General features: G+C 57.7%; 3 protein-coding genes across 7 annotated transcripts; all 3 read right to left on the reverse strand.

Annotated features, from left to right (window-relative positions):
* Window positions 1-151: 151 nt before the first annotated feature.
* RAB11FIP1 (RAB11 family interacting protein 1) lies at window positions 152-14,393 on the reverse strand. Of its 4 annotated transcripts, none has more exons than XM_084499461.1 (6): window positions 13,978-14,391; window positions 10,405-10,847; window positions 9,171-9,972; window positions 6,009-8,204; window positions 5,155-5,260; window positions 152-3,320 (listed from the first exon to the last, which is right to left on the reverse strand). In XM_084499461.1, the coding sequence occupies exons 1-6, from the start codon at window positions 14,298-14,300 to the stop codon at window positions 3,102-3,104; spliced, it is 4,089 nt and encodes a 1,362-aa protein (XP_084355587.1). In that variant the 5' UTR covers window positions 14,301-14,391; the 3' UTR covers window positions 152-3,101. The 4 variants fall into 4 exon arrangements, with proteins under 4 accessions (XP_084355587.1, XP_084355589.1, XP_084355590.1 ...); XM_084499463.1 differs by having other exon boundaries at window positions 6,009-6,218; window positions 13,978-14,386; XM_084499462.1 differs by lacking the exon at window positions 152-3,320 and adding an exon at window positions 4,123-4,488 and having other exon boundaries at window positions 13,978-14,393.
* A 756-nt stretch (window positions 14,394-15,149) lies between these two features.
* Window positions 15,150-20,576, reverse strand: LOC311424379 (prolactin-releasing peptide receptor-like). Of its 2 annotated transcripts, XM_084499466.1 has the most exons (3): window positions 18,116-20,576; window positions 17,368-17,962; window positions 15,150-16,203 (listed from the first exon to the last, which is right to left on the reverse strand). In XM_084499466.1, exons 2-3 carry the CDS (start codon window positions 17,772-17,774, stop codon window positions 15,570-15,572), a joined length of 1,041 nt encoding a protein of 346 aa, XP_084355592.1. In that variant the 5' UTR covers window positions 17,775-17,962; window positions 18,116-20,576; the 3' UTR covers window positions 15,150-15,569. The 2 variants fall into 2 exon arrangements, with proteins under 2 accessions (XP_084355592.1, XP_084355591.1); XM_084499465.1 differs by having other exon boundaries at window positions 17,368-20,576.
* A 134-nt stretch (window positions 20,577-20,710) lies between these two features.
* Window positions 20,711-26,644, reverse strand: ADRB3 (adrenoceptor beta 3). The gene is made up of 6 exons (XM_084499467.1): window positions 25,236-26,644; window positions 22,185-22,279; window positions 21,793-21,875; window positions 21,582-21,701; window positions 21,355-21,448; window positions 20,711-21,259 (listed from the first exon to the last, which is right to left on the reverse strand). The coding sequence occupies exons 1-6, from the start codon at window positions 26,501-26,503 to the stop codon at window positions 21,162-21,164; spliced, it is 1,758 nt and encodes a 585-aa protein (XP_084355593.1). The 5' UTR covers window positions 26,504-26,644; the 3' UTR covers window positions 20,711-21,161.
* Between the last annotated feature and the right edge of the window lie 985 nt (window positions 26,645-27,629).

The following is a 27,629-nucleotide window of genomic DNA, read 5'->3' on the forward strand; positions in this document are numbered from 1 at the left end:
TGAGACAACTGAGGGGCACAAATAAAACCCTCAGGAAGGCTGCAAGAGGCAAAGGCACCTATTGAGCAGCACCCAGACATCCCCCAGCTCTCCGTATTTCAGCACTCTCTGAAACCACAGTTTCAGGCAAAAAAAAAAGTGATCAGGACACTGGATTTAAGGTATCTTTTATTGTAGTGTTCCATGAAACCAAAGGTCATTTAAAAACAAACAGCAACCCAGGCTAAAAGCAGACAGATAAACAGGGAAAAATATATTCAAATCCTTCAATAATAAAATAATAAAACAATACACTTGATTCTTAGGCCCCTTGAAGTCAGCGTGAAGCACCCTGCTGAACATAAAACGCCTGTCCCCTTACACCCAAGGAAGGCTTTAAACAGTATTGCTGATAAAAGACTGAGGTACAAGATCTGTGCCGTGTTTTCACAGCTCTGGAAGCAGAAGCGTGGCTTGCACAGGACCGCCACCCTGCAGCAAGGCCTGCGACCACAGGAGATAACCACCCAAGGTGCAAAAGCCAGACAACGAAGCCCACCTCAATGGACAAAGCTGAAACTGGCAGAAGGCTACTGAGAGAGGACATTACAAGTTTTAAGGCTTCATCTCTAAGGAGACTATTATTAGCACGTTACCATTTTGTCTGTGTGTATACAACCTCGAGAAGCATATTCTTGCCAAAAGAAATGCACGTAATCAGTCCACTGTAAGAACTTCATGAGATCCATACTCCAAGAGCATTACACGCAGCATCACAGTGACTTCAGCAGCCACACGGTAGTACCCTTATTCTTTTAAAACAAAGGCAGCAAAAACCAAGCCAAGTCTTCCTTAACATGTGTCCAGTTATTACCACCAGTAATACCATTTTTGATTTTGAACTTTTAAGCCACTGTTCAAAGGCACTGCTGGTTTTTCTGATTGAAGTAGAATACCAGAAAGTTGTGGAAAAAAGTCTAGAAGACAACTTCATTCATGAGGTATAGGCAACCACTTCTTTCCAGAGATCCACTGAGGCACAAGGAGGAAACTGAAATTATTTCTTCAACTTCCTCATTATTTCAAGGCACGAGAAGCAGCATCAGTTTCCAGTAATGTCAGCCAGTACCACTCAAAATTAAAACCATCAGCCAAAAGCTGAAGACGCCACTAAGAATTTGTGTTTCAGACCCTTCATTCACAGAAGAGGGTACAGTAAAGAAGTACCTGAAGTCTTAGAAGACTCCTAACGCTTAAAAGGCTTGTTTCAAATCGAGCTTCCCATGAAGGAGAGCTCTGTCAGAACAGATTTGATTGCTAGGCCAGACTTTGGTAGTTAGCCAGTTTACAGTACCAAAATGTAATTAACGGCATTTTTTGAATTTTCCAATAAATGTGTACATCTCTAGGCAAATATATTAAACTACTCTTCACTGCAAAAACACAGTATTTGAGAAGTCTCCAGTAGTTTTCAGTGTTTTATGAAACCAGTAAGAAGACTACTAAGAGGTTAATAGTTAATCCAGCTAGTCCCTCATTAAAGTGCTTTACTGTAGGAAAACTGCGTTAGAAACTCACCCCTTTCGAGCTACATCTGGAGTGACTGAATAGATTATCTCAATTCCAGAAGGCAGAAGCATTTACTTTGGATCTGCTACCCACTCTTTTGATATTTCAGCTTTCTTCTGAACTTCTCATGGACTCTCACAACCCTGATGAATCTAAGAGCTGTAAAGACACATCTGATTTGTCATCTTTGGCAAGAGCTCGCCACAGAAAAGCCACATTTAACTTTCAGCAGAGGAAGCCTGTTGTGGCTGCTGGCTAGTGCTATGCTGTTCTTTTCTGCCTGATGAGATGGGGAGAACGTACCTGTCTCTATTGAGCTGCAAAGAGGCCACAAGTTAAGGAAGCAGACCGAGGTATCTGATTGTCTTGCAAAACCAGAACTCTTTTTCAGCTACATAAATTTTTATGCCGTTGCGAGCTTCAAGTCACAAAGAAAAGCAAATCAGATCTCAGCACAAGAATTTTAACTGTTCCCATCCCAAGGGAAGGGCAATTTGGTTCTTTTCATAGCTGTATAACAAATATAAGAAAGTGTTAAGACTGATCACCTCAGAAGGTTGTTCCAAGGTAAGCACTAGCTCCAAAATCCAAGGCACTGAGATTTACTAAACTGCAACAGTATAATACCAAAATTATCACCAAACTTTCATACAGCAAGTGACACAGGCCATGCACGTGTACAGTGAAATCCATCCCTATTTGAGAATACAGAACAGAAACCAGATGTACCTTTGCCTTCCTTATCCGAACAAGCTTTGAATCAGGCATTTGAAGCCTATAGGAGAACAACTTCCAATTTAACGTACCTTCAGCCCAAATGCATTACTACTACTTATTCCTATGGCAGACAAACGTACCATGACATCTCAGTGTTTCCTTGACCAAAAACCACCTGTAAACCTTCCCCTAGGAGAACTGCTTTGAAACCAGATTTACATTACATCATTAATTTAGCTTTGTTCCTTACTTTCCAGTCTATAGTTTAAATTGCATTCCACTTTTAGGGCCTTAATTGCTTTTAAAGTACAGCTCATGCAGCCCCGTTCTGAAGCTTACATCTTTGGACTTCTCCAGTGTAGTTATTCAAAACAAATAAAAAAAAATCAAATCCTCAAGCTCTACTGTACAAGATTGTATATTGCACTACAACTTCAGATGTGGGCAGAGGAGTAACTGATCTAGCAAAGCAGCTACAAAACTGAACTATGAAAAAATCTTCATAAAGGATCAGCAGTGCTGGCAAGGAAAACGTGTCAAAGAAAACCTTCGTCCTTCCTATCGCAAGCATCCTTTGGACTAGATGCCTGAACAAATCTTCCCGAATAATGGAAAAAGATCAAAAAAATAAATATGGTAAGTTAATTCTACTTTTGGACTCGCTGTACAAGACCTGATGTAACCACTAACCGAAGTGATAGTTGCTCAAGGCAGAAACAGGAAAGAGGTCATTTTGTGTGGGCAGCACAACCGGTACCACCTACTTCACATTGTCTCGTTATTAATCAAACTCTGCTGGCGGGAATTCCGTTCTTTGTTCAACGTCCAGAGAGCTTTTACATCTTTCCAGCTTTCCTGTTTCCCGAAGTTGGAACACGAAGAATGTTTGGGGTTTCTTCCATGACTCTGACAAGCAAGTTATCGATGTAGTCTTCAAGCTCCCGCACCTGGAGATCCTTCTTGCTAATCGTATCCTTCTGTTTCAGGACCAGCTGGATCAGCTCATCGTGTGTAAGCTGAGCATAAGCATAGGCAGGATCTGAAGGATCGTATTTCTTCAAGAGAAGAGAGGCAGGGTTATTACAGACATACAGGCATTGCAAACTAGCAACCGAATGCTATCTGGTAGCCGGTTCAGGGAGCTGAGGCACCAATGAGCAGTTACACACAGCGTTTGCAGAAACACAGCTGCTTCTCTGAAGTATTACTGTGCTATCTTAAAAGGTAAGCTCCATCCAAATGACGTTACAGAACATTGCTCATTAAGCTTTATGACTGCGCAGAGCAGGCTGCCCAGACCCAAGCTGTGCAAAAACGAGAGGCTGGCAGGCCAGGCCAGACAAGCTCTCTGCAATAAAGCACCGTCGGGCCATTATCAAACCCAGCCCAGAGAACTTCACACACAACACTGTACATTCATGCACTCGCAGAACAGCTTTTTAATTTTCTGAGGGGGAAAGAGAGCAACTGCTTTGGAGTAGGTGCGTAGTACTTCACTTATGGCACAGACCCAACTAACAGAGCTTACCAAGACTCCTCCAAAACAGCAGGCAGGCTCAGAGCGTGTCAGCCGTTACAGAAAGCAACCAGGCAATTGCTTTTAGCATAAAGGCTTTGCATAACGTCAGTTCTGTAATTCAACTCTCTGCTGCAATTTATGCTGAAAGAATGTCATGCTGACTCCAGGCAACAGCCCATCCAGCTTAGCGAAGGTGCACAGAAGTTAGAGCCATGCACCACCAACTACAAGAAAAAGCACTTTGACAAGCACGGGGAGAGCTACGGTTTAAAATCTAGCTAAGACTTGGGCAGTCAAATTCAGGTTAAAGAGCACAAACCACTCAACGAGGACTTGCCATTTCACTCCTACTGTAGTGCACACATCACAACACAGCTTCTCTGAGAAGCCTGCTTCTAACTCTTCAGCAAACTAGACAAATACTTCGCAGCTTCTGCCAATTCAGTCCAAACAGTCTCTGACGCAAGACCAGATTGCCAGCCCAGACGTTTCTGTTGCAGGGAGTACTCATTCAACGGGCTCCAGTGACTGCAGCGTCGAGCCTAACTTCATTTGTGGACTCAGAGCACCAGACCAGAACACCAGCCACAAGTTCTCAATTCAACGAAAACAGCAATGAGGCAGTTTAAATTGCGCAAACAAAACATTTTCTTCTTTCCACTTACACCAGGAGGAGGCACTACAGCATTCGCTTTAGAGGTCTCCTGAGACAAAGATTATGCAAAAAATCACTTTAAATCTGAGTGATTATGCAAGCTGCACAGCTCTGCTTTTAGGAACCAGCCCTGCATCGACAGCAGGCACCTGGTCTCTCAGAGGGCACAGGGTATTAACGCAACACACTGCAAGGCAACAGCCACCCTGAGGGTACTTCTTCCCTCCTTCTCAGCTTTAAGAGCCACACACTTACTTCGGGGTGAAAAGAAGCTTTGGGGACTAATCAGGCTCGCGTATAAACAGTGACTAATTTGTCCGATCTTTCTGGCTGATCCAAGTTACGCAGCTCCAACACGTCACGAGCACGACTGTGTGCCAAGGTAGCGCAGGCAGTGAGTCACCCGTCCCTCCTCCTGCACCTACCATCGCTCAGACACATCCCACTCGGCTCTGGGGAGTCAGACAGCTCCCCTCCATCCTCGCCACTGGGAAACCCCCACACAAACAGGAGCTGCTAATTCTAGCATTGAGGAGTTTGCAAGAACAAAGGCTGTCCCCACCCCTGGGGACTGCCAAAAGGGAACTCCGCGTTCCCTGTGGGCTGAGCACAACTTGGGACACGCGACACGGAGCCCAGACAAACTATCTGGAATCTGAAACTCCGTTCATTTTGCTGCTTAAACATGGCTTTGAAGTGCCACGTTCCTCCATACCTTCACATTCATCTCAATCAGCTTTTCGTTCATAGTGCTGATGACGTTCAGGTTTTTACTTTGAGACTTATTTGCTGTGGCATTCATTGGCTTCACAGGATGGAGTCTGTAACATTAAAAAGGCTCACATTAGTCAGGCAGTAGATATTATACTAGCACTACACAGATCTGTAGAGTAAAAACAAATACAGCAAGAAATCAGGGAAAATTCCTACCCTACTCGTTCTCTATCTCCAAGATAAGGCATTTCTGTCTGAGCTGAAGGTGTTTTATAAGTACACTCCAGTTCTTTTTATTACCTTTATTGACTTAAGGCATTGGAGATAAAGAAACAGTAACAAGGGAAAAATATCTTGAACAGTGAGTGTCATAAAAGAAAAGCAAGGTCAGTCTGCATGGCAAGAATAACCAGCAGTTACTCTAATCCCTTGTGCACTGGCATTTGAGCCTGGCATTCTTAATGAGCACACAGTCATGGTTCTTGCAAAATATCAAATACTTCTACTACCCTGTGACGAGCGCGTCACATCTTATCCCATCTTAGCGTGCGCCAGAAGCTGCCAAAATGTGTCATCGTCAATTGCTCGGGCAGGATTCATTTTGCCAACTTTAACAAAGGAAGAAAATTGTACTTGTACCTCAGCACGTGCCAACCCAGCCCGATTCCAGTAGACAAGAAAGTATCCCAGTTCATCGGGCTTCCCGCAACCCATTTCTGAGAAGGATCATTCCCAGTCTATTTCTCGACTCTGGTTAAATGACATGCATCCTGCATGGACATTCCTGCGTCCTCCATGGACATTTTGAGTTATCTGGTGCCGTCTGCTAAGTTACAGCCACGATTATTCTCTCACCTGTGCTTAGGAGACATGGTTTCACCACCCTGCTGAGTTTGGTTAGGATACGTTTCAGAGGGTGAAACCCATGCCTGAAGAAGCTTCTTCTTGCCAGAAATTCCTGCTTTATCTGCGCAGCCCTCTGCTGTTGGCTTTTTCGGAGACTCTGCTCTATGACTTGGGGTGTCAGAGGAGAAGGAGCGAAAGGCAGAGCGGGGCTGTGAAGGACTTGAGAGAGAGGAAGAGGAAACAGAAGGCTCAGAGAAGTCACTCTCGGCACGCTCCTCAGCATCAGCACCTATTTTTAACCCCTGTGTCTCAAAACAACCACTACGCTCCCTGGAATGAGGTGCCAGACGTAGGCCTGAGTCAGCTCTCTGGCTATTGACACTGTGAACGTGCACCCTCACAGGTGGCATGCAAACACCAGGAGCATTTCCTCCTCCCTGAGCCACCAGAGAAGTACCAGAGCTCTCCTCCAGTTCCTCCCGCAGAGGCACTGTGTCTACAGGCAGCTTCCCAGCCTGCAAAACATTTTCATCGTCTGCAGCAACACCACCGCTCTCCTGACAGTCACCCAGCAGCTCGTCATCCGAGCCTCCCTCCGGAATAGCGGGAAGACCAGACAGCTTCAAGCCGTGGGCAGGCCTCAGATTTGTGAGGCAGCCCAATAAATCATCGTCACCTTCGGTTTCTAAGCGCCTGTTACTGCTGTCAGCTCGCAGCTTTATTGCTGGAGCGAGAGCTGCCACTGAGCCCCGCGGGGGGAGGCATCCACGAGCGTCCGAGGGTTCCTCGTTACGCGGTGAGAGCCCACACGCAGATTTCACAGCCTCAGCCGAAGAAGGCACGTCACTTAACTCATCGTTTTGAGGGGCTGCTGGGCACTTCTTCAGCGTTAAAGACAGCCGTGGTGCTGGCTTCGGCGTGACCGACTGCGTGCAAGCTCCCAGGGCTGCTTTCGTACATTCTGCTCGGGAAAATGAGTCATTTTCATCAAATGGAGACGCCCGGGGCTCTAACGTGGGTGTGCATTCCTCCCTCCTCTTTTCACTCAAGATCTCCTGCTTCTCATTTAGCTCTCTCTCAGAGGACGGCGGCCGCTCAGCTCCGTTCCCTGGTAAGAGGCTATTACTGCACTCTGAGAGCGGTGCGTGGTGTTTGCCACCCTTCGTGCAGGGCTCGGTGTTCTCACTGCCCACTTCCACACCGGTCCTGCTGTTCTGGCTGGGATTTGTGCTGCCACTGGAGAGCTCTGATGATGGGCAGCTCTCTGCCTCCGGTCTGTCAGCAAGCCCTGCTCTGTTCTCTGCAGTGTCTGCATCTGTGGGTGGCACCCCCCCGAAATCAGAGCGCTGCTCCTCGTGCTGCTGCCCACCCAAAGCCTCGTCCCCTGACGGAGCAGGCTGTGAGTCCCCGAGCAGAAAGGACACGCATTTCCTAGCCACCACCCTGCCTCCCTTTAAAGAAGGGTCTGCCTGGACCTGCGTGGAGTCACACTGCTGCTTTGGAGCCGGAGCAGGACCGACAGAGAGAGCGGCAGGAGGGTTTGGTGCAGCCCTTACGTTGCCAGTTACAGCCACGTGCGCAGAGCCCCCTGAAGCAGTAAGCACAGAGCGTTTCTGATCAGCGGGGCGTGCTGAGGAGGAGCAGCCTGCATCGCAGGGAGGGCAGGAAGGGGAAGGAGCAGCCCCAGCTGGGACGCCTGGCACGCCTGGTCCCCCTCCAAGCTGGGACACAAAGGGGTTATTGGCAGTGAGGGGGCGAGCAGAAGGGAAGGAAGGCGCAGGAGGAGAAGAGGCAGCCCAGGAAGCACGCGAAGCAGAGCTTTCGGGATCCTGCCCCCAGGCAGAAGCGAAGGGATTATTGCCACTGCCAGACACCTGCCTGGGAAGGGGAGCTCGGGGAGCAGGGGCTGCGAGGTGATGGGGCACACGGGCAGCGTGCTCAGGATCCAGGGCTGGGGACGCCCTCTCCCAGCTGGGACTAAAGGGGTTCTTGCCACTCAAAAGCTCCGCAGCGAGAGGAGAAGGAAGAGATGCAGGAGAGCTAGGGATGCTCTCAGAGCCTGGCGCTGGGACTTTCTGTCCCGCTTTAGAAATAAAGGGATTATTTCCACTGCTGATGCGGGGTAGGGAAAGAAAAGCGGGAAGGGAGTCAGGTGCAAGAGTAGGAAGCGTGGCTTTGGTTTCCTCCTGTGAAGGCACGCCCAGTCTGCAAAAGGGACAAAAAACTGGCATGTACGTCACTTGCGGATGCAACACGAGGCAGGAGCAGGCAAGCTTTAGCACCAGCCTCCATCAACGCCTAACACTGGAGACAAATCACACGGCAAGAGACTTGAGCCTACCTAATGGACGAGTTAATATACCTGAATGCACCTCCACAAAACACTCCATTATGTCCGAACACCCTGGCTGTAGTTTGCACAAGCAGCGCTGAGCAGCAGGCATCGCAGGAATTACCTCATCTGATGCACCCCAAGCGATTTTGTTAGTAGGGCACTGCACAGGCAAGGTGCTTAAGCGTGAAGAAGCACTGAAAGTAGGGTGGGAGGAGGACACGGAACAGCCTTATTAGTAAGACGAATGTATTTACACACGTATTTAGACATATATATCAAAATATATATATGAAATCACATACATAATTACACATGAGCAGAATTTCCGAAAAAGCCTTGTGTGTAACTGCCACAGACGTACTTCGTGTTGCTGTGAACAACGCCACAAGCAGAAGGGCTCCAAGGTTAACTCCTCTGAAGGTCATAGCAAAACAGAGAAGGGAGAAGTAGAGATGTTAGAACTGGTATGTCAGCCCCTGGGTATGTTTCAAGCCACACAGCTCTGAAAGAATGTTAGTTTGTGCAAGAGATCCAGCAAGAAGAATTACCCCTGCAGCATCTGAAAGATGCTTGCACCCAGAAAACCAGTATTTTTGGCATTGCTTAACGGGAACAGCCCTGTATCATCTGTTTTTCATACTGAGAAGGACCTCAAAATTATTATTTGGGTCCAAAACCTAGCTCAAAGCCACCAGATACCCCCAGAGTAACACAGTCCTGCTGCGTGCAGCTCACCAAGTCCCCAGGTGCTGCTCTGCGGTAGGAAGCTGTCTAGTTCAAGCCTACAACCACGGCGTGCTGCTATCATAGCAACATCTGAAGCAAACACGACTGACCTGGGTTTCACAGCTTTGGTCTTCGCCGCTGCAGCCGCCTTTTCAGGTTTCTGCTCTTCCTCAAAAGGGTTGTGTGGTTGTTTATTCGTGAGGACCTCTTCTAGGCGACTGTCTTCTGGAGGATTTCCTCTGCTCAAGTCTGCTGAGGACTCAAGCCGTTTGGCCTCCTGTTCACTTTTCTCTTCTGCAGCCTTGGTTTCCTCTTCCTTCGGAATTCTTTCAGAATTCCTCTCTGGAATTCTTTCAGCATCACTGGTTTTCGCTGCTTCCTTCTTCCCTGTCACCAGGGAAAGCAAGGCAGACTTTTTGTGGTCCGTTTTTTTGGTCTCTTTAATGACCTCGATGGTCAGGGGAGTGCTGGTTTCCAGGTTCTCTTCACCGCTAAGCAGTTTGTATGATGGCAAAGTCATCGATTTAAAGGTCTCCAGGGATGCAGACCCAGACAAAGCATGGCTGGGAGACGTTCTGCCCACCTCTTCATGTCCTTTAGCAGATCTGGAAGACAGGTTCTCTTCCGAAGCAAAGAGCTGCTTCCTCCTGAAGTTGAGAGGAGAGGGGGAAGAAGCTGGAGTGTTGTCCTTCAGCGCGCTCTCTTCCATATAAACGTGACTGCCGTTGATGCACAGGCTGGACTTGGAGACCGGATCATTTTTGGATTTAAGGCCACTGAATAAGGAGAGCCCTTCTTTCTTGGTGTTGCTAGTGGTCGTTTGGTTTAGTTGCCTGTTGTCCAAAGTCGCTGTTTTACGAGATTTAAATACAGGAGAAGGAAACTTCTCTTCCAGGGCATTTCCAAAGGCTCCTGGAAAAAAAACAATGGGGAGAAATTCAAGATCTAAGAACACCTCCTAACAGCCTCAGTGCTTCACAGCTCACTAACTGAGCACAGCAACAGACACAAGTGTGACTGCACCGCTGCTTCCACGTCCCCTGTGTCCCTTAGCAGGGTCTGCCCTCAGCAGGCAGGATCACACGAGCCTCCCAGTGGCCTAAAAGCACCGCAGATGCTCAGTGCCACACTGCACCACCACCGGGTGCACGCTTTGCTCACGGCTTCTGAGCTCTCCCAAGGAAAGCTCAGCTGTCCGTGCCCAGTACCCTACACACCCACACACCACCATGGGCAGAAGTGACTTCCTACGGGTTTGTTCATTAAGAAGAACTTAATGATATTCTGAAGAGTGGGAAAAGTGCAAGCAAGCCTTTGGGGAAAGGCCTCACGCTTCGTACTCACTTTCTGAGGTTGGGGAGGTCTCCGACTCGTCGTCATCCCACTGTGACTGGAAGTCACTGGGCCTCAGCCTGACCCGCTCAGCCCCGGGCTGGGGCGTAGGCAGGACGGACATGGACTGGGAGAGGGAAGTCTTCTGCAGGCCAGGTTTGGAGAACAGGGTTTTGAACTTTGATTTCTTCTTCTCCTTCTCGGCTGACTCATCTTCGCTATCAGCTGGGGAGTGAGTCGTGCTGGGAACGATCTCGGAGGCCGTGTCAGAAAGCCCACTGCTCCTCTTCCCCTTCAGCTTGTCTTTGATCTTGCCAAACGGAGAGCGAGACTTGTCTTTGATGGACAAGTCGAACATGCTGGCTGTCATGTTGCTCCGCATGAACTGGATGTCCACCTCAATCTCCCCTCTCTCCTTTTCCTTCTTCCCCGGTTTGGAGCGAAGCTTGTACCACCTGCCAAAACAAGTAGATTCGTTTCAGCAACAAGCTCCTGAGACTCACAAATAGTTTAAAACAGCAGAGGATCTCCGTGTTTTAAGAATCTGAAACCTCTCTGTGTAGAGAAAAAGAAAAACCTTCAATCTAACAACTACGTCATAGTCATGACCCCAGATACCACAGGAAAACACTTCTTACTGCAAATTGAAAAAGTGAAATCTGTGAAATTCGTGAAATTTATTAAGCTAAAACCAGAAAGGGTTAAAAACCCACACAGCATGGAATTCCTGTAGGTCAGCTCAGCCACTCTTTTTTTTTTTTTTGTACTTTTCTCTGCCTCCCTGAAATTCACCGAGATTAAAGCTTTGAAGTGTGTGCTAAGGGAGCCTCAGAGAGGTGACACTGGTACCAGAGAGCTTACGCACACAGCCCACACCCTCATACCTTTCATTCCAGCTTCGTCTCAGCTGCTATCTTAATGCTTCTTAAGCTAAGGAACCCCTAATCAGCGCCACGAGAACCAAAACAAGCATTACAGAACTCGCGGGGATTTCCACAACCCCGCGCTGGTGATTGGATCCAACCAGCCAGGTTTGCTACAGACAGAGCCTCATCCCTTCCTGAAACCCAGCCCGGAATAGGAGCAGTGAGCAGTGAACACTGTGAGCAGAGAGTGCTCGGGGAAACCACGCTGCCTGCCACCACTCCAGTTGCTCAATTACTGCCCCTACGTCCTCCTCAGCACGTTAGTGCCAGGGAAGAAAAATTATCAGCTGCATACCAATGTGGGGGGGTTTGTTGGTTTTTTTTTTGGCTGTTCCAAGAGCCACAGACTTGCTGACTCCTGATAGGGAAGGAAGGACGCGTGGACAAGGCTGGCTTTGGCTCCACGCAGCTAGCGAAGGGAAATGAAGGAACAGAACCAGACTGTGCAAACCCGCTTCTCCAGCAAATTTGCACTTCAAAACTCTGATCGTGCACTGCAAGCAATGAAAGAGAATAGGAAAAAGCCATTTTCTTCAGAGAAAAGACAAACCAGAGGGGCGTTAACCGAAGAGGGGCTCAGAAGCCTGCTCTGGAGGATGGCACGAGAGTGATGCGGGCACAAGCAGCACGCTCAGTCACTGCTCTGACTCGAGGGTACAGGACAGCAGCACCAAGCAGTGCTACAAGGGTTGGGTTTTCAGAAAATGTGATGTTTTGTCAGGTTCATTCTGCCCTAAAGTCCCACAGTGATGGCTGGAACCTTCCTGAGCACCAGCCAGGCACCTGCTATGCTCGATCCAGGCACACACGAGCCACGGCTGGGCTCTTTTGTCCTGCCTCGAGGTCTTTCCAGGCGCACGCCTGCATTTGTTCAGCGTCAGTGCTGTCCTGCGCAGCCTCCCGGGGGCAATGAGGGCCCTGTCTGAAAGGCAAACAAAGCAAAAACCCCGTGCTCAGCAAAGGGCAGCCCAGCGTGCTGCTGTTTCTGAGGAGCACGCCACCACATCCACCGCAGTTCGAGCAGGGAGAGTAAATGATTTACTGGCAGAACCACCCAAAACTAGAGGCAAACTTTTAACTTCTCATTTGAGCTGCAGACAGCCAACATTTTCAAGCCTCGGCATGGCACACAAGGAGGGCTCAGCCCATGTGCTGCGAGTAAATCCTGCGTTCACAGGAGGGCGATGGAAGGAACAAGCTTCACGCAGGAAATTGAGGGCAAGGGGGACGCTAACAATTGGAAATACCCTAAGTTTCCCCCAGAAGCATCAAAGTTACATCTTTCTGCAATTTTCCTTGGGCCCAGACGTGAAGAAACCTGGGAGAAGCCCCTCGCCAGCCCTACAGGGCTGACTCGCTGACCTCTGCTGACTGCAGGCACTTGGCCTCCAAGAGTAAACACATTAGGGCCTGACACCAGCCTCGAAGCCCTTAATGACAGCCACGCTGTAATTAGGACTTCACAGGCAGCCAGGGCTTTGTTGAGAAGCAGATCCTGGCTTCGCTGTGAATAAACACCAGCTCCTGGGGTGGGTGAGAGGAGCTGACTCACGGGCTGCCTCGCGGCTCTCCCGGCGCTGCTGGCTCCCAGCACAGTGCTCCCAGTAACCGCCCTGGGATTTCAGGGCCCTGCACCAGTGTTTACGTTCCAAGGTGCAAGCGTGACCCGGGTCTGGCACTCGGTGCTCAAGGAGAAGTCTTGCAGCTCGGCGCCTCGCAGCCAGCAGGGAAACGAACCCGAACGGCGCTGAGGTACCTGCTCCTACGCCACCAGGCTCCGCTGAGCAGTTATTAAGAAAAATATATAAACAGTTGGCAGGGCAGGGCTCGCATTCTGTCCCAACAAGAGGGCATTTCAGACACATCGGGCTTCCTCAGACAACCTCATTGTTCCCAGCGTAAATCGCTCACGCCGGCAGGTAAATATTTAAAAAGGAAACCTGAGCGTGGGGAAGGAGAGCCTGGAAAGGCACCGGGCACCTTCCCCTGGGGTCACCCCGAGCAGGGTATGAGGGGCTCCCCCCAGAGCCCCCGCTGCTCCCCACAGGGCTCCCCACCTCTCTGAGCCCCCAAGGCGGGAAGCAGCCCCCTGCCCCCAAACCCTCAGGGCCCACTAAGGGCCCCCCTCAACCTCTGGGAGTCCCCAGCTCCCCTCCAGGACCTCCCCAGCCCCTCAGGGCCCCCTAAAGCCCCCCCAAAACCCCTCTAGGGCTCCTCAGCTCTACTCAGGACCCCTCAAAGCCCCCTCCAGACCCCTCAGGGTCCCTTTATCTCTGCTCAGGGCTCCCTAAAGTTCTCCCTCAAGCCTCCAGAGCTCCCTGAAGTTTCCCCCAACCCCTCAGGACCCCCCAGATCCCCTCAAGACCCCCCCAAACCCCTCAGGACTCCTCATCTCCCCTCAGGGCCCTCCAAAGCTCTCCCTCAAGCTCCCAGAGCCCACCCAAGACCCTCCCACACCCTTCAGGGCGCCCCTATCTACCCTCAGGACCCCCCAGCTGCCCCCAAGACCTCTCCAGCTCCTCTCAGGACCCCCTCTCAACCCCTCAGGACCCCTCCCAAGCCTCACAGAACCCCCCCAGCTGCCCTCAGGAACCCTCCAGCTGCCCCCAAGACCCCCCCCAGCCCCTCAGGACCCTCCCCAGCCCCCCCCAGCCCCCACCTGGTATGCCGGCGGCCGCCGTCCCCCCGCAGGGCCGCCAGGTCAACCTCCGCCCGGCCCAGGAACTTGTCGAGGCCGACGAGGGCGCGGTGCAGCACGGTGAGGCGCAGGCTGGCGGCGGCGGGCGGCAGCTCGAAGGTGGCCTCCTGCCGCCACTCGGGCCGGCCCTGGCAGCGCTCGGCCACCGACGTGGAGAACTTCTCCCGGCCCAGCGCCATCACCGCGTAGGCGTCGCTGCCGCCCGCCGCCCCCTTGGCCCGCAGCCCCCGCGCCCGCAGCACCGTCACCTGCACGTGCGTGGGGGCCCAGCCCGGGGCCGCCATGGCGAGGGGAGACGGGAAAAGGGACCGGGGGGGGGGGGAACCGGGAGGGAAGCGGCGGGGACCCGGCGGGCACCGGGAGCGGCGGGCACTGGGACCGAGCGGAGCCGCCCCGCCCCGCCCCGCCCCTCTCGCGAGAGGGAGTGGGAGGGGCGAGGGAAGGGGGCGTGGTCTGGGATGAGGGGGCGGGGTTAGGGAGGGGGTGTGGTCTGTGGGCGGGGTTTATGGGGAGGTGGGCGGGGGTTTAATGGGTGGTGGGCGGGGTTTGGGGAAGGGTGGTTAAAGGGTGGTGGGCGTGGTTTGGTGGAGTGGGCGTGGTTTGGTGGAGTGGGCGGGGCCTGGGGGAGCGTGAGTGTGTGCGGGTGTGAATGGGGGGGGTGAATGAACGGGGGGGTGCACAAGGGGGTGTGTGGGGGGGTGAGTGTGCACAGGGCTGCGTGTGTAGGTGTAGGTGTGCGCAGGGGTGTGCACGGGTGTGGGTGTGCATGGCTGTGTGTGCAGGGGTGTGCATGGAGCCCCCTCCTCCTCCTGTCCCCCCACCCATGGGTGCAGCCCCCCCCATTCCCCTGTGCCCCCCCGGCTGCTCCCACCTCCCCCTGCCCAAACCCAGGGGGTGGGCGCTGGGGACACCCCTGCACCGCCCCCACTGCTCGGAGGGGGGCATTCGGTGTGGAAGGGGGCTACTGGGGGCTACTGGGGATTACTGGGAGCTACTGGGGGCTACTGGGGTTTATGGGGGCTACTGGGGGCTGCCACCACAGGGGTGCTGTCCCCGGTGCCGTCCCCTCGCCCGTTTTGAGGTCACCCCAAAGCAGCCGTCCCTCTGCAAACAACCTCGCGGGAGAATCCCCATTTCCGACACCAGGAGTGGATTTAATTACAGGCCACGCTTAACGAGGGGCACCAAACCACCGCCCCCAAAGCTTGTTCCAGCCGAACGCGGCCCCATTTCCTTCATTAATTCACAATAATTACACCCGTGCGGCCCCAAAACCGAGCACGAAGCTCCCCAGGCACTCTCCGGAGCCCCATTGCCCACCCCAGCCCCGTGCCCCCCTTATCCCCGGGTACCCCTTGGCCACCGGGGCTGGGCGCACGGACCTCGGGGCGGCACCGGCGGAGAGCCCGGGGGTCTCACCCCCCTGGGGGGCACCGGGGAGAGGGGGAGCCGTGCCGGGGGGCGACACCTCGCCTCCACCGCGGGGAAGGATCGGGCTCCACGTGGATGAGCGTGGGTGACCCCCGCGGGTGGGAGCGGAGCGTGGGGGACCCTCAGAGCACGGCGCCGGCGGCGGCGCAGGTGGCGGCGGGGAGGACGCGGTGCTGGCAGGAGAACATCCTCCTGAGCTCGCCGCGGAAGCGGTCGTGCAGCCAGGCGTAGAGGAAGGGGTTGCAGCAGGAGGAGCTCATGGCAAACCAGTGGCACAGCAGCTGGATCAGCAGGAAGTAGCGCTTGTGGATCAGGCCGATGTCGATGTCCCGGATGACGTTGAAGACGTGGATGGGCAGCCAGCACACCCCGAAAGCCGCCACCACCAGGGCCACCAGGCGGAAAATCTTCCTCTTCCTCAGGCGCTCGCACTCGGCCTGGCTCTGCGTGGGGTGCCCGGGCACCACGCGGTTGCGCAGCCTCAGCGAGATGCAGAGGTAGGAGAGGGAGAGGGCGGAGAGCGGCAGGATGTAGGTGAGGATCAGGGTGCTGTAGGCGTAGGCCAGGCGCTGCGCCTCCTCCTCCACCCAGAACTCCTCGCAGATGGCGAAGCCCTGCTGCTGGAACTCCACGTGGTAGGTGTGCGCCACCGCCGGCGCCACCAGCGCCCCCGACAGCAGCCAGATGCCCCCCACCACGTAGGCGCAGCCGGCCACCGACAGGCGCCTCTTCAGGGGGTGCACGGTGGCGTAGTACCTGCGGGGACAGGGGAGGGGGAGACCCCCCCGTGGCATGGGGTCGGGGGTGCCCCGCTGTGTGGTTTTGGGGAGCAGGGCGCCCCTCCTGTAACACCGTTCTGGCTGGAGGCAGCACCGAGCGAGCAACCCCCCCGGTCAGCCCCCAATTTCCCCTCCCCTGTGCGCCCCCTGCTCCTCTCCCTGCGGCCGTGACCGAGCGGCTGCGTCCGGGGAGCTCCCCGCTCAGCAGCAATAATGGGATATTGTTCACATCCCGTTATTAACACCCCATTATGGTTAATATCCCGTTAATAGATGGTAGAGCTGCAGCAAAGCTGAGCCCCAGCCGGAGGGCTCGTGCCAAAGCCATCGTTGGGTGCAAATCCCGAGGCTGCTGCATGAACGGGGTGAGGGCAGTGTGATTTGTGGGTGCCTGTTTGGTGGGGAAAACACAGAATTGGTTTTCTCACCCCAAAAAAGCAGCTTTGTTGGAGCGCAAAAACTCCTGGATGCCTAACCACCACCACCATGGAAGCTTGGCTCACAAACACTCAAAGTTTTCTCAGCTTTCTAGCTAAATCTGCCCTGTTTTTGCCTTCCCCACTTCAGTCCCTTCTCGCCCTCCAGCCAGAGCCAGGGGAACCCTCCCGGAAGGCTCCAAGCCCCTCCTGGGGCTGCTGCTCTGGGCTCTGCTCCATCCCCGCAGGGCCTGAGGCTGGTTTTACGGCACGACTTATCTATGGAAACTCAGTTTTTCTAAATCAAGCCCCCTGCCACGTCCTGCCCCTGTCCATTTCAGCAGGCGCAAGCACTCTCCATCCAGATGCCAGGCCACGAGGTAATTTTGATGCAAATTTACACAGCGCAGGATGAAAACCTGGGAGAAAAAAACACGGCGGGGGGAGGCAGGAGGCTCGCGTTCCCAAACCCAGCACCACCGGGGAGAGCAGCATCCCCTGAAGCAGGGAGGGCTTGGTCCAGACAGAGCCCCCTGGATGCCAGCCCCCAGGAAAGGCGTCCGTAGTCTGGTGAAGCTTGCCCACTGCCTGATGTGGACCAGCGGAGGGGTTGGAATGTCCCCAGCAGGGTTAACACCAGAAGTGTGCCCGCACCAAACATCAGGAGGCTGCTGTGGGACCTGCCAGACCCCAGCCCCCCCTGACACCGCCTGTGCCCACCTCACCTGTCCACCGCGATGGCCGTGAGCGTGAAGACGGAGACGTAGACGGTCATGGGCTGCATCAGGAAGACGAAGTAGCACAAAAACCTCCCGAAAACCCAGCCCTGAGGGTTGAAGGCGTAGGCCAGGGTGAAGGGCACGCAGGTGGCGCACATCAGCATGTCCGAGAAGGCCAGGTTCCCGATGAAGAAGTTGGTGACGTTGTGCATCTTCTTGGACTTGCAGATGACGTAGAGGAGCAGGTAGTTGCCGAAGATGCCGACGAGGACGACGAGGGCGTAGCAGGGGATGATGAGGGGCTTGAAGGACTGGATGAGCTGCACCCCGGTGAACTGCGCGCTGGCGTTGGGGCGGTTCTGCAGGGCGAGCTCGGAGGCGGTGGCGTTGGCCCCATCCCCGCTGGGCTCCATGGCCCCTTCGACCCTAACCAGCTCCCTGGGACGTCCTGGCCCCCCAAAACCTGCTGGTCGCAGGGTTCAGGTGGCCGTGGGGCGCATCCTGCTCCTCCTCACGGCTGTGCCACCCCGAGGGGTCCTGCCCCACACCAGGCTGGGGGCCAGGGGGGCTCCCCGGGGTGGTGGCTCCTCGCTGCAGCTCCCTGGGAGATGGGAAACGAGGGTCAGAAAGGAGGCGACGCTGGCAAACGGCCCCCTAGGAGAGGCAGCACGGGGTTGAGCAGCGCCCACGGCTCTGTGGGGAGAAGGAAAAAGGGGGAAAAGCGGCAGGTCAGCCCCGAGGAGGAGGCACTCACCTGCAGCCCTGCAGCCCGAGCGTCGCGGCGAGCCTGCCCCTCCTGCGCCCAGCCGCTGCGCACGGGCAGCTCCCGGCAGCAGCAGCCGAGCCCGAAAGTCGCTCCTGATGCCTCTGGAAATCGCAGGGGACGTTAATGGGGAAATGAATACGGATGCTCTGCCACTTCTGCGCTGGCTGAAGCCTCGTGCGCCCCTAACGAGCTCAGCCGCGCTCTCCTACGAGGTCGGCGCCGGCAGCAGCCCGCCTGGAATCGCCTTTCTGCTGCGATTCCAGCGGCTCCACCGAGGTGTTCCCACAGCACCGCGCTCTCATTTCATCCGCTCTGAAGAAGGGGCAGGGGGCGAGGAAGGAATTGGAGGCAAAATCCAGGGCAAAAAAGCAGAGCGGCGGCGGGCAGAGCCCAGGACGAGCGGGTCCCGGTGCGCCCCAGGCGCAGCCCTGCCTCCCGCACGCGTCCCCTCCCTCCCCTGCTGCCCACTGAATCATCTCCGAACGCGCTGCAGGCAAACTTTAATTTCCCGAGCTATTTCCATGCATTATCTCCCACTCTGGCAGCGCAGGACTCGTAGCCGCGTTCCTTTCTCTCTGTGCCAGCCGTTGTTTTACGTGCCCAACTTCCCCAGCGCAAACCCCGCCGCAGGTTTTGAGTCTCCAGTGGAAACGAGCAGAGAATTTCAGCCAGCCTCAGAGCTTTGCAGGGCTGCCCAGAAGCCCCTCGCAAGCTCGGCAGCCCAAATTTGCATTAATTGTGGGTTTAGGTCAGCTCCCCTGCGCCTCACGCCTTGGTAGGGCACCCCACCACGAAGGGAGCATCTGGAGACGGAACAAAAGGCAGCCCTGCTCCCTGCACCAGTGGTGATGCCTCACACCGTGGTCTCCTCCAAGCTTTTGGGGCACAATCTGTTGTTTTCATCAGTTTTAGAGGAGCTTTTATCCCAAATGGAGCAGCTTCTGCATTAAAATTTCACTCTTACTGTCCCGTTCCCTGCCAGAAGTACTCTCCACCATTCTCCACAGAAAGTCTTTAACCCCCCAGCACTCAGAACATGAGATCCTGGTTTTGTGTCACGGGCTGGCTTTTTAAATTAATAAATTAATTAAAAAATAAATATCCGTGCTGGGCATTAATGGCACAGAGAGCTGGGGGCTGCCTCTTCGTGCCTTCATGCCAGACCCACCACAGGTGCTCAGGGGACACGGGCTGCCCAGTGCCACCCCGGGGGCAGCACACACGGAGCCGGTTTTGGGGCAGGCCAGATGGAGCCCTGCGGGCCACATCCTGCACCGGGGGGCAGGGAGGCGTGCGGCCCAGCACCCGCTGTTTGCTCCTGGTTTGTTCCCATGACATCGAGAGCCGTCTGTTAATTACCTGGCAGTTGCCATGGTTATGCCAAAGCCCTCCACGCGATGCTGGCGTGCAGGACGCGGCGAACACTCTGCAGCCACAGGGAGGGGGTGAAGGCAGAGCCCAAGCACAGCCCCCTCGTGCAGGGAGGCTGTGAGCACCCAGGGACACACACAGCATTCACAGACGGGGCTGTCCGGGCTGTCCTACAGAGCTGGGGCCAGCAAGAGCTTGAGGTTTGCATGGGATGACAGCTCCGTCCCTGTGCACCTGCACCCAGCGAGCTCCATAAGCTGGCCCCCACGAGGTGCTGCATCGCCCCTGGCATGCCCTTCAGCGACCCTCCTCTCCTGCCAACACATAACAGGGGAACTTTTCACCTTTTAATTGATTTTTCAAAGCAGTAAAGAGCAGCTCAAGTGTGGGCAGCTCAGCCAGCACCATGCCGGCTGCTTGTGCACTTCACCACCAGGCACCTCCCCGACAAGCACGGGGCTTTGGAGAGGCCACTGTGCAAGTTCAGCAACACCGACCTCAATCCGCTTTGTGTTTCTTTCCTTCCTGGATTTCTTTATAAGGCTTAATCTGCACCCAGCAAGATGTCTTAATGCAGCTGCAAGACTTCCAATTAACAGTGCATTTAATTCCTGCCTGAGGAATCAGGAGCCATGAATTCACCAGGGCCTCGCTAGGACAGCAAGGGGCTGCTGGCTGGGCAGGATCAGTCCCACCACAGCCTCCCTTGGCCCCCACCCACTGCCACGATCCCAGAGCTTCAACCAAGTTGGTAAATGCAAGCATGGGGACACAAAAGTGGCACTGTTACAGGGGGAGATGAGAGTGGGTGTGCAAAGCTTTGTCCCCAGCGCTTGCTGCTGCCTCAGAGTGCATGCCTGGGCACTCAAAGAAGAGAAAAGGCGGCTGGAGGAGAGCAGAGGCTGTGCTGCCTGGTGCCTCTTTGCCTTCAATTCGCACTAAACCCCCCAGTGCTGCTCACAAAGGACGGCAGAGCTCAGCCACAGCCACCTGCTGGCGATGCTGCCCTGCCACAGCCACACACCACAGCGCTGGGCCAGACACAGCCCCACGCTGCTGGGCTCAGCAGGATGGGTTCACATCCACCCCACTCCTGGGGAACCCAGGGGGGCACCCACACCGCACCCCTGCTCCCTTCCCACCCCCCCAGCAGGTTCAGGAGTCCCCTTTCCAGACACATCCCCTGCCAGCTAACGTCACACACGTGATGGATTGGGGCAATTTTCCTCCATGAGGGGCTTTAATTGAATTATTTCAGCAGCTGCTGGTTCTGAGCAGCCTTTGGCTGCGTTCCCCTGGGCTGCTGTGCAGACGGCAACGTGCTGCTGCTCGGTTCAGCTGAGCAGGAACCCGTCAGAGCGATGCCCCTGGGAGGGAGGAGGGGGGGAGAGCAGCCCCCAGGGCAGCGCGGGGAGCTGGGGGTGACCCCAGCCTGGTGGGAGGAGTGGTAGGAAGGGGGGAGCATTTCTGAGAGCACGTTATGGACAGAGCGGGCAGGGAGAGGAGGCAAGGGTGCAAAGCAGAGGCAGTTTGTACCCCTGGGCAAGGACCCAGCCTGGTTGGTGCCAGGCACCCGCAGCTCCTGGCACAGAACAGCCTCTGCCACGGCCCTGCCATCCACCAGAGGCATTCCCAGGATGCAGAAATCCTCCCAGAGCTGTGGTTAGTCCCCATCCTGCGCTGCTCTGGCATCGTCCTCATCATCTGCATCTTCCTCCGACAGCTCTTCCTCGTGGGCTTCGTACCTGTGGTCATCTTCCACTGGGACAAGGAGACACACTGCTACCACTAAAGCCCCGCGGGGCCAAGCGAGCATCACTGGTGCCACCCCAGCCCCGCTCCAAAGCAGGACTCACGGGTGATGTGCTGCCCGCTGAGATAGACCGGCCCAGCTCCACACTCCAGCACGAAGGTGACCGGAGGGACAAACTCCAGGCCTGTGAGGTTGATCTGAAAAAAAAAAAAAAAAAGAAAGATTTGCAGACACAGCCAAAAAGCCCCCAGCACTGCCTGGAGACCCCTGTGCAGCCCCCCACCGAGGCTGGGTGGCTCTCAGGGTGCTGCCCCCCCTCCCTGCCCTTACCATGGGGAGCACGGAGCCGCGCAGCGAGGCGATGGGCACCGGCTTGCAGCCTCCGTACGTGTTCTTCGACTCCACGGCCACCACGTGCAGCTCATCCCTGGCACCAGCCCCCAGGGAGACCTGCAGAGCCCAGCAGAGCCCCGTGGCACACAGAGCCCAGTCCTGGGCCAGCACAGCCAAGGGGGGCTCCAAGCTGTGCCGTGCGCCTTACCGTCCTCAGCAGGACCAGATGCTCCAGGCAGTTGTCGTCCTCCTGCAGCACGCAGCGCCGTGTGCCCATGCCCAGCTCGCAGCCTGCAGACACACAGCCTCGTCCCTGCACGCAGGAGCTGCTCCCCCCACGAGCCACAGGTGTGGGGAAGGCAGAGGGGGTGTCCCCGGGTGTCCCCGTGGTGCTCCCGTAGGGCTGGCACCTCCCGGGGCCATGGGGTGCCCCTGTGCCATGGGGAACCCTCAGCCCCCCGGGGGTTGCACAGCAAGGGGAGCACAGGTTGCTGCGGTGCAGAGGGAAATTGGCCTCAAAGGGAGCAGAGCAGCCGGGATGGAGAGCTGGGGGGGAAGCTAAGGAAGAGGGAAACTGGGGTGGGGGCTGCTGCTGCTCACCCCACAGGGCGGTGACCGGCCTCTCCTCCGACAGCGACCTGGAGATGAGAGAAGAGCTCATCCTCTGCAGCTGGCCCAGCCCCGGGAGCTGGCTCCTGTGAAATAAGGAGGGGAGGAAAGAGTGAAACAGGGGAACTGGTCTGCAACAGCAGCACCTGGAAGAAACGGGACTTGGGAGCGCTCAGAGCAAACTCCCACGCCCCCAGACCACAGGTTGCCGTCTGCAAGGGGTGAAGGCAGCTGGAGCCGCACCCCCTTGGCTATGAGAGGAGGGCTAAGTGAGAAATAAACCCCCCAACAGCTTGGGCATCCCCTGGGGAAAGGAGGAGCCGGCAAAGTGCCCGCACAGACACAACCAGCTCCGAGGAGCAGCAGCCTCCCCATGGGGTGCTCGGTGCGCCCCCAGCACGGAGCGGCTCCCGCTGACCAGGGCAGCCCTTGCCCAAGCCTCCAGCACTGGCAGCACCCCCGCAGCCTCAATTTTCACCCAGCGCTTCGTCAGGGGCAGTGCCTGAAGCAGCAGCACAACCCAGAGGTCTCGGAGGGAGCTGCCCCTGCCCCGCACACCCCGGGGACAGCAGGACGCGTCCCTTCCTCCAGCACCAACCCCAAGCAGCCCCCGCTGGCCGCAAATAAAGGGAAGGGGACCCGGCAATTTGGGAATGCAGCCCAGGTGTTCGGCAGCTCTCCCCAGGTGCCATCAATGCGCCCCCAGAGCTCCGGGAGTTGCTGGAGCGGGGGCGCTGCCCCCGGTGCTGCCCCATCCCTCCCAGCACTGCCCCCGTGCTCAGCCTCTCCCCACCCCGGCCTCTCCCAAATTATCTGTACGAGTCCCCAAATGGTGGTGGGGTGGGGGTGGCTGTTTTCTGGGTGCTTTTCCAGGCTGACAGCCCCCCGGGAGGGGGCACAAAGCCCCCCGGTGGGAGCACAACCACCGCAGAGGCTGCGCCCGGCCCCATCCCTCTGCTTGTCACAGACCTGGAGGCATCACGGAGGGGTTTCCAAGATTTATTTCACACAGCGGGGGGGGGGGAAAACAAGGCAGAAAAACCTCACGGTCACCACGCCGCGTTTCCAGGCGGGGTGGCACAGGCACGGACACCTCTGCGCACACCCTGCGTGGGTGCTGCCACCCCTTGTCGCCCTCCTGGCCACGCACGGAGGCTTTAAAAAGAGCACAGCACCGCTGCCCTCACCCCCTGCACCCGCAGCACCCCCAGTGTGACCCCCCCCTCCTGCAGGGCTCCCCATCCCTGCCCAGCCCCGGCTGCTCTCGGCCGTGCTCCGGGCACCCCCGGGGTTTCGGGGCGCGCGGCACGGCCCCGTGTCCATCGCACAAGAGCTCGGTTCGCATCTTTTGCCCCAAACCCGGGGGTCCCCTCGCTCCCCGCACGTTTCCCCAGCGGGCGGTGTCGCTGCAGCTCCCGGCATCGCGGCGGTCCCGGGAATTTCGCAGCCGCGGTGGGGGCAGGACCCGGCGAGGGGTCTCATTTTTAGGGCACCCTTCTCCCCACACGGCCGGGAGGGCAGGGTCCTGCGGGGGAGCAGAGCTGCTGGCCGCCACGTCCCAGCACCGGCCACGTCGGGGGGCACGGGGGCAGCTTCCCCCCCGTCCCTGGCGGCCGTGCTGCCGTGGGGAGCCTCAGGACAGGAGGCTCGGGAGCTTTTTCCCTGCTGGCTTCAGCTCTCCGGCAGCGGAGGAGCGCGGTGTGCTCCCCGAGCGGGTGCCCCCCTTCCTCTCCGGGGGTCTTTCCAGCGCCGCCACCCCCTGTGCTGCTCCTCTGTCCCCACGCAGCGTCCCCGTCGCAGCGCCCGGCCCTGCAAGGAGGCGAGAGGAGGTGGGGGGGGCTCGGGGCGCACCCCTCGCGGCACCCCCAGCCCCTGGGGCTCACAACCAACCCCCCCCCAAAAGGGGAGCGTGCAAAGAGGGGGTCCTGCCCTGAAGCCAGCCCCAAAGTGCCGGTCCCCATAGAGCCATCACAGCCGATTCCGCTGCTCCGGGGGGGTTGCAGCACCCCCGACGGTCAGCAGATGCCTGCGTCAGGCTCACGCGCCCCAAGTGGCACATGCCTGCGGGCCAGCCAAGAGCTGCGCTCCCCCAGGGAAGGGGACGGCCAAGCTGGTCAGAGGAGACTGCTGCAGGGACGAGGGGCGGCCGCCTGCACGCCTGGGGGGCTCCCACGGCTCGGCTGCCCCCCCCGGGAAGGCAAAGCGCACTTACTGTGCTCCCTCCTCTGCGCTGCTCCCGGTCACACCGAGGGACCTGCTGGCGTCTCGCTGCCGGTGAACCTTCAACGGGAGAGCACAGGGCGTGAACAGCCGCCACCGTCCCCAGGAGCTGCTGCCCCGGGTCCTCAGGGTCCGATCCTTTCCCAAAACCCACCCCCCGAAATCCTCCCCGCAGCTCCTTCCACACACCCCCCTCCAGCAGCGGCTCTGCCAGCAGCCTCCCTGCCCCCAGGTGAGCGGTTTCTGGCCACAGGAAGGCAGCTGGAATCCCCCGTGCTGAAAAACATTCACATTTTGGGACACTGATAAAAAGCTCGGGGGAAAAAACCACCCCATACACCCCATGCATCGCAGCAGTGTGACACCGCAGGCAGGGCACAGCCCCGAGCGGGCTGCTGGCTGCAGGGACGGGGGCGAGCGGATAAATTCCCCTCCCAAACTGCAGCCACCAGGGGACAAAGGGACACACGGAGCCCGGACCGGCAGCCTGAGACCCCCCCCGGGAGTGGGGGGAAATGGGACAAAATCCCAGGGTTTGGGACACTCCCGCCTGGCTGATTTTCTTCCTTATTTACAGCCAGCGTTATCTGAGAGAATTAATTATTCTGGTGGTTGGGGCGCTCCCCAGGAAGGGACAGAGTGGGGGGGCACCGAGGACCCCAATTTTGCAGCCCAGCAGAGGGGCTGGGGCTTAGGGCAGAGCGCAGCGGTTCTCAGCCCGCACCCCCAGCCCCCCCAGAACCTCCTGCTCCCCAGCTCCGTGCTCACCAGACCGCGCTCCCGTGCCCCCCCAGCGGCCCCCCAGCCCACGCAGGTACTCACTCGTCCTCACACAGCGTGGTCTGGGTGCCCTGCAGCCAGCACTCGCCCAGGGGCCGCTGCTGGTGGGCGCTGCCGTGGGACGGGGCCGTCTCCTCCGTCCTGCCGGCACCCCGAGCCTCGCCATCCTCCCCGTGCCGCAGGGGGGCCGCCGCCTTGCCGTGCCCCGAGGGGCCCCCCCGGGGGCTGAAGGCGCAGGGGCAGTGCTGCGGGTCCTGGGAGACGGCGTGGAGCCGGCGGTCGGCGCGGCGCGGGCAGCACAGCAGCTTGCGGAAGGCGCTCCTGAAGTCGGGGCTGCGGCAGTAGATGATGGGGTTGAAGGCCGAGTTGACGTAGCCCAGCCAGTTGAGGAAGAGGAAGAGCTGATCCGGCACCAGCGGCCGGCAGAAGACCTTGATGATGTTGGCCACGAAGAAGGGCAGCCAGCAGAGCGTGAAGGTGCCCATGATGATGCCCAGGGTCTTGAGCGCCTTGTGCTCCTTGATGGCCAGCAGGCGAGAGGGTCGCCTCCGCCGGCCGCCCCTGGAGCCGGGGCTGGGGGGCTCCTGCAGGAACCTCACCCTGTCCTTGCCGATGAGCTGCACGTGCCGCGTGGCCACGGCGAAGACGCGGACGTAGACGAAGATCATGACGAGCAGGGGCACGTAGAAGGAGATGGTGGAGGAGACGATGGCGTAGGTCATGTTGGTGACAAAGTCGCAGCAGCGCGGGTCGTCGTAGCAGCGCAGCGCCTGCTCGTCGGCGCCGTCCCGCCACCAGTGGTTCATGATGGGCAGGAAGGAGATGAAGGCGGAGATGGCCCACACCAGGCACACCACGGCCCGCGCCCTGCCCTTGGTCACCAGCGCCTCGTACTGCAGCGGCGACGTGATGGCGAGGTAGCGATCCACGGCGATGGCGCACAGCGTCTCGATGCTGGCCGTCACGCACAGCACATCCAGCGAGGTCCAGAGCTCGCACACCACCGTGCCGTAGGGCCAGTGGCCGCTCAGCAGGATGGTGGCCCCCGGCGGCACCACCAGCAAGCCCATGATGAGGTCGGCGCAGGCCAGCGAGGTGACGAAGACGTTGGTCATGGTCTGCAGCCGCGGCGTCTTGGCGATGGCCACGATCACCAGCAGGTTCCCGGCCACGATCACCAGCACGGTGAGGCTCAGGGCGGCCCCCACCGCCCACTGCCGGCTCAGGATGGCGGCCCCGCTGCAATTGGGGCCGGGGCCCGGGGCTGCCGCCCCCCAGGCGCTGCCGTTGCCGACGGGGAGCGGGCTCATCGCCGCCGGGACGCGCCGGGCAGGGCCGGGCAGGGCGCGCCCCGCTCCCGCTGCCGCCGCTCCGCGCTCCCGAGCCGGGCGCGCCCCGTCGGGGGGTCGGGGGGTCGGGGTCGGGGCTGGGCTCGGGGCCGGCGAGGGGCTGGGGGCTCCCCGCCGCCGCCGCCGCCGCCGCCCGGAGCGCACCGGACCGGCCGTCGGGGCTGCACCGGCGCCGGGCTCCCCTCGGCGGCGCTCCCGGGGCCGCCGCTCGGGGAGGAGCCTTTAAAGGCTCGGGGCGGCCCCGGGCTCCCGCAACGCTCCCGGGATCAATGGACGGGGAACGGGAGCCGGCACCGCCTCCACGCCGGCCCCCGGCTCCGCACCGCGCCCCCGGCAACCTCGCCGTGCGCCCCTCGCCGTGCGCCCCCCGGGCGGGGCGGGCTGGCCCCGGTGCGGCACCGGCCCCCGGCGCAGGGCGGTGGCAAAACGACTGCAGAGGGGTGGCAAAGCGACGGCCCCCTCCAAAGGGGGACACCCGGGGCCGTTTTTTCACCCCCCCGTCTGTCGCACGACCCCCTCCCCGGCTGAGGACGGAGACCCCTGCTGCTCCCCTCCTGCCCTTGGGTGGGTGCCGGTGTTTGGAGGCCCCCAAACGCTTCCTCCCCCGGGACACGTCGGGCTGGAAGGCACCGAGCTGCCCAAGTCCCTGCTCCAGAGCCCGAGCAGCTGTGGCCCCATCACCATCCCCAGCCCTGCTCCTCCTGAAGGCCCCTGGGCAGGCTCCAGGGCGGGTAATTTTTTCACTATCAGCTATTTATACAAATACTGGGACTTCTAAGACAGACACTCTCCAAATATGGCATTTGAAGTTTCAGCCAAATGGGGGAATGTTGACAAAGACGAAAAAAAAAAATGTGTAAAAAATTATCCAGTTGGCATTTCTTCCCATTCATGAGCTAGCAAAACAGGGACTGCTTTTTACGAGCTTGATCTTTACAAGCCTGTTTTGGCTCTTCAAAGCGGTCGGATGCGTGCTTGATGCAACCCCTCTCAGCTCCCAGCTCTTACACTAATGGCTGGCTCGGGCCGAGTCTTGAGCGTATTTGCTCCAGGGAGGATTTGTCACTTTGCTTGAATGGGCATGGAC

Source organism: Aythya ferina, assembly GCF_964211825.1.
Source record: "Aythya ferina genome assembly, chromosome: 27".
NCBI classification, from domain to species: Eukaryota; Metazoa; Chordata; class Aves; order Anseriformes; family Anatidae; genus Aythya; species Aythya ferina.